General features: G+C 53.0%; 1 protein-coding gene across 1 annotated transcript; it reads right to left on the reverse strand.

Moving 5' to 3' along the window:
• Positions 1 to 237: 237 nt before the first annotated feature.
• LOC107982198 lies at positions 238 to 3,541 on the reverse strand. The gene is made up of 2 exons (XM_016990032.3): positions 1,094 to 3,541; positions 238 to 985 (listed from the first exon to the last, which is right to left on the reverse strand). Exons 1-2 carry the CDS (start codon positions 3,305 to 3,307, stop codon positions 305 to 307), a joined length of 2,895 nt encoding a protein of 964 aa, XP_016845521.1. The 5' UTR covers positions 3,308 to 3,541; the 3' UTR covers positions 238 to 304.
• Positions 3,542 to 4,316: the final 775 nt, after the last annotated feature.

A 4,316-nucleotide genomic window follows, 5' to 3' on the forward strand; every position in this document is an offset into this window, starting at 1 on the left:
TATGTTGTTTGTACATGATTTTTTTACGTTTTTCATATAGAGCACTTGACTTAACAAGGTAATCAAAAGTATTTCCTTACAAGTATCAAAGAGTGTAAAAAATTAATTAATCTTAAAATGAATCTAGTCTAGTCTACAGGATTTCCTTAAAAAGCGTACAAAGAAATGCTCCTGTGAGGCGAATTCGACGTTTGCAAGTATAATTACTATCACATTCATCACGGAAAAAAATAGCAAACTATTAAAGCTGAGAAAAATAGTATAAAAATTAAACCATCGCGGTAAAATCACTAGTAAAACAGATCTACGTCTCCTGCAGAGTCTCTTGTTCGGCATCTTCGGGCACTCCTTGCGTGCAATTCGGCTTGTTATCGACAAACTGCAGATCTCCGACAATGACAAAACCATCCCCGTTTCCATCGGGCTTCGCGAAACCCGTCAGAACGGCCGGACGCTCGTTCGAATCGGCATTCGGGACAATGGGCTTTGTTTTCGGGCTCGCAGTAGTCGTAGGTTTGTAATCGATAATTATGGGCTCGTCGTCGTCGTCTTCGGTGGTGCTGCTCGGAGAGAAAGACACCTCGGCCGGCGGTTCCTTCGACATCGTCGAGCCGGAGACAAAGTAGTCGTCCACCACCTCCAGCTGATCGGCATCGGGCTCTTTTTCGTTCTCCTCGACGAAGGCTGGCAGGGAGAGGCTCTGCATCGGCGGCCGCGCTGAGCTGGAATTCAGAGGCAACTCGCCGACGAACTCGTCCTCCTCGAGGGAGTCGTGCTGCGCACTCGTAATTTTGTCCGGCAGAGCTGACGTCACTTCCGGCGCCTCTTGCTTCGAGGTAACTGGGTCAGCGGATTCAGTGACTATTGGCGCTGTTTGAGTAATACTGCTGATGCTGGCGATGCTGTCGTTACTCGCGGGTTTACGATGATTGAAAAGAACGCCGGAGAAGAGGTGGGTCAAGAATTGGTTCGGTTTAGGGGCGATCTGTAATGAAACGATTGCGACGTTAATGGTTTGAACAGGAGCAAGCTGCTTTTTACGCAATGTCGTCGTACTTCGAATTTTAGATCATGTTAAAAAAAGCTAACTTACGTTGTTCTCCGCGATGTTATCGTCCAGGAAGACTTGGATCCCGGGTTTTGCGGATACCTTGATCAAATTTTTCAGATGGTTCAACTTCGACGCGATGTACTTCTTCTTAATGTCCCGAATCTCGGCCGCTGATCTTCCGGAAGCGCCCTCTAGTCCGTTGTTGATGACCTCGTAGAACTTCTCGGTGGTGGTGGTGGCGGACTCGCTCTCGGCGACGATGGAGACGTTGGCCGCCGATCTCTCGTCGACCAGCGGGACCTCCTCCACGTCGGTCGACTCCTCCTGGAAGATGATCTCGTCGTCCTTGGCCGCAGTGGTGGTGATCGTCGCCGCCGTCGTCTCGAAATCAGAATCGTCGAACGGCGTCTCTTTAGGAGCGATTCCGAGGTTCTGCTGGATCGAGCTGATCAGCATCGGCTTCATCACGCTCACCGTGCCGATGATCTCCTGGGTTTTGTCCGAGAAGGCCTTGATCGCGTCGGTCTTCTTGTCGGCCAGGTGCTGGATCATGCTCTGCTTCTTCTCGGCGATGCCCTGGATGAGCTGGACCTTCTTGTCGGCGATGTTCTGCACCAGACTCTGTCCCCGGCTCGCGATGTCCATCTCCAGGGCGACCTTCTTGTCGATGAGCTCCTGCATGACGCTCTGGGTCTTCTCGACTATGCCCTTGATGGCGGCCTGCTTGTCGGCGATCGCCTGCACCACCGAGTCCTTCTTCTGGCTGAGGCTCTCGGCGATGCTCGCGATGACGTCCTGCTTTACATCGACCAGCTGATCCTTCTTGTCGGCGATGCCGTCGATGACGCTCTGCTTCACATCGACCAGCTGTTTCTTCTTGTCGTCGATGCTTTCGATAACGCTCTGTTTCATATCGACCAGCTGATTCTTCTTGTCGGCGATGCTCTCGATAACGCTTTGTTGATATATGTGAACATCAACCAGCTGATTTTTCTTGTCGGCGATGGCCTGCAGCGCGGCCTGCTTCTTGTCGAGAACGCCCTGGACGACCTCGTGCTTCTTGTCGAAGACGCCCTGGACGGCTTCGTGCTTCTTGTCGAGGACTCCCTGGACGAAGGCCTTCTTCCCGGCGGCCGCGTTCGAGATCGTATCGAGCACTTGCTGGCTCTTGTCGACGAGGCTCTGCACCGCTGCCTCCTTCTTCTCGACGATGCTCTGCAGAACCTCGTGCTTCTTCTCGATCATATCATGAATAGCGGCCGATTTAGCCAACTCCTTCTCCTCCTTGGCCTTCCTGGCGTCCTCCATCATGGCGTTGATGATGTCGAACGGAGTCATCATTTCCACGCCGACTTTCTTCTCGATAGCACTGAGGTCGGTCACAAACTCGTTGATCCTAGGTCCGTGAAGTAGCTTGTGGACAGAGCCAAAAGCGGATGGTTCCGCCGTCGACGTGAGGTTGCTTCCGAAGTGCGCGGCGTCTCCGGTGGCGTTGACCGAACCATGGAAAAACAGATCGTGCAGCGTCTTCATCAAGGTGAAAGGAAACTTGGGCATTTTGACAGTAGGCTGCGTCTGGTTGAGAGAAGGCAGCGGCAGCTTGAAGGAAAGCATCGTCGACGAGTCGTCTGTCGAGAGCTCTTTCGGCAAGGCGTTCAGCATCTTCGCGACTTTGTCCTCGCACAGGGGCACGCCGATGTCGGGCCAGCAGTTCCGCGCCACCAGCGTCGCCGTCGTCGGGGAGTTGAGCACCTTGGTCACGAAGATCGGAGGAGGCTTGGTGGTGTCGAGCTGGTTATTGGCTCTGCCGCCTTCGAAGAAGCTCCGCTGGCTGCGCCTCCCGTTGACGGCGTCCTCGAGAGCTGGCGTCGACTGCGCGTCGACTCTCTCGAGGATCTCCTCGCTCGACTGGAGAACGCTGGAGGGCTCGATCTCGTCGATGCTGATCTTGCTGCGCACCTCCCCGGCGTTGAGCGTCTTCTTCGGCAGGGCGTCGAGCTTGGTATCCAGAGCATTGTCGCTCGTCCGCTCGTACTCGCTCTGGTGCTTGCTTATGAAGAAGGCGCACGACGGCACCTGCTTGCTCTCCGGCATCACGCAGACCGGCTGCCTCCAGCGGACGACCTCCACGATTTCCGGAAGGGCCGGAGCCTCCGTCGCGGCGGATCTCAGCTCGGGTATACCCAGGATCGAGCCGAGGTTGAGAGCCGAGGAACTCGAGAATAGGAACAACGTCAACAACAGCGTCGCTGACATTTTGAGAAACTTGGAGATGTACTTCGCACAGAAAACGCGTTACTTTCGCAGTGGATTTCGAAGCGAGACTGAGGATCAGCGCTCGAAGGGCCGGTATTAAAAGGGAGCCAGGTATAGCGTCGCAGGGGATGAGGGAAGGGAGAGCGGCTATTCGAAAATCCGGCGCAGGTACGGGACGAGATTTTCTTTAATTGCCGGGCGAGGACATTTTTCGTGCCTCGAGCAGCCCGCCTCGATTTTACGACGGGCTTCCAACGACCCTCTGCAGATCCGGAGCTTAATATTGCACGCTGCTCAGAAGCGAGGCTTTAATTCGGCTCGGTAAATTGCACTTCCCCTAATGACACGCATATGTCCGCATCGACGAACGAGACTAACGACCCTGCGCTCGTCCCCAACTGCAGCCGAAACAATCGCAGAGCACGCCGATCCGCGAAAAAAAAGCCTCTGCTAATTGAGTTCAAGAGTGTATACGTATTCGTTACAGGCGCGCCTCGCCTTTTCTCTTCCTCTAAATTACAAGTAGGCGTACTTACAGAGACGTTATGAATAGTGCATTACAAGTTCCTTCCTCATCCTAGCGCGTTTATCGCGCTTTATCGCTCTGATCTCGCGAGCGCAAACTTCATACGGAGCGCGTGCGAGAAAGTGAAAGATGTATACTGTGTACACGTTGAACCTATCGCGCGAAAGGTTTCGAGTCGAAATTATCGCGGCAGCCGAGTTAGATTGCGATCGCGGAGAGGATGGGATTAACGTGGGTATGTTTATAATAATTGTGGCGAGATAGAGGCGTGTTCCTCTTATTTTTTCCTTCGACTTTCTACAGGGATTGGATATTCGCGGAGCACAAAAGGAGCGAGGGAAAAAGAGGCTTTGAATTATTTATGATTTCTGACGAACTCCTGTTTCCGCCTCGATTTCAATCGGGGACTTTCGCAGAATTCTCCAATAATTATTAACGCGATTTTGTTAGCTATATTCAATCGCGTTGACTCGAATATTTCGT

The sequence above is a fragment of the Nasonia vitripennis genome, chromosome 1 (genome assembly GCF_009193385.2).
Source record: "Nasonia vitripennis strain AsymCx chromosome 1, Nvit_psr_1.1, whole genome shotgun sequence".
Lineage (NCBI taxonomy): Eukaryota > Metazoa > Arthropoda > Insecta > Hymenoptera > Pteromalidae > Nasonia > Nasonia vitripennis.

Excerpts from the sequence above, each read along its gene's own strand:
- LOC107982198 (XM_016990032.3), bottom strand. The coding sequence starts at position 3,307 with ATGTCAGCGACGCTGTTGTTGACGTTGTTCCTATTCTCGAGTTCCTCG. Across the intron at positions 986-1,093 it reads ATAACATCGCGGAGAACAAC|ATCGCCCCTAAACCGAACCA; the intron begins GTAAGTTAGCTT and ends GTTTCATTACAG.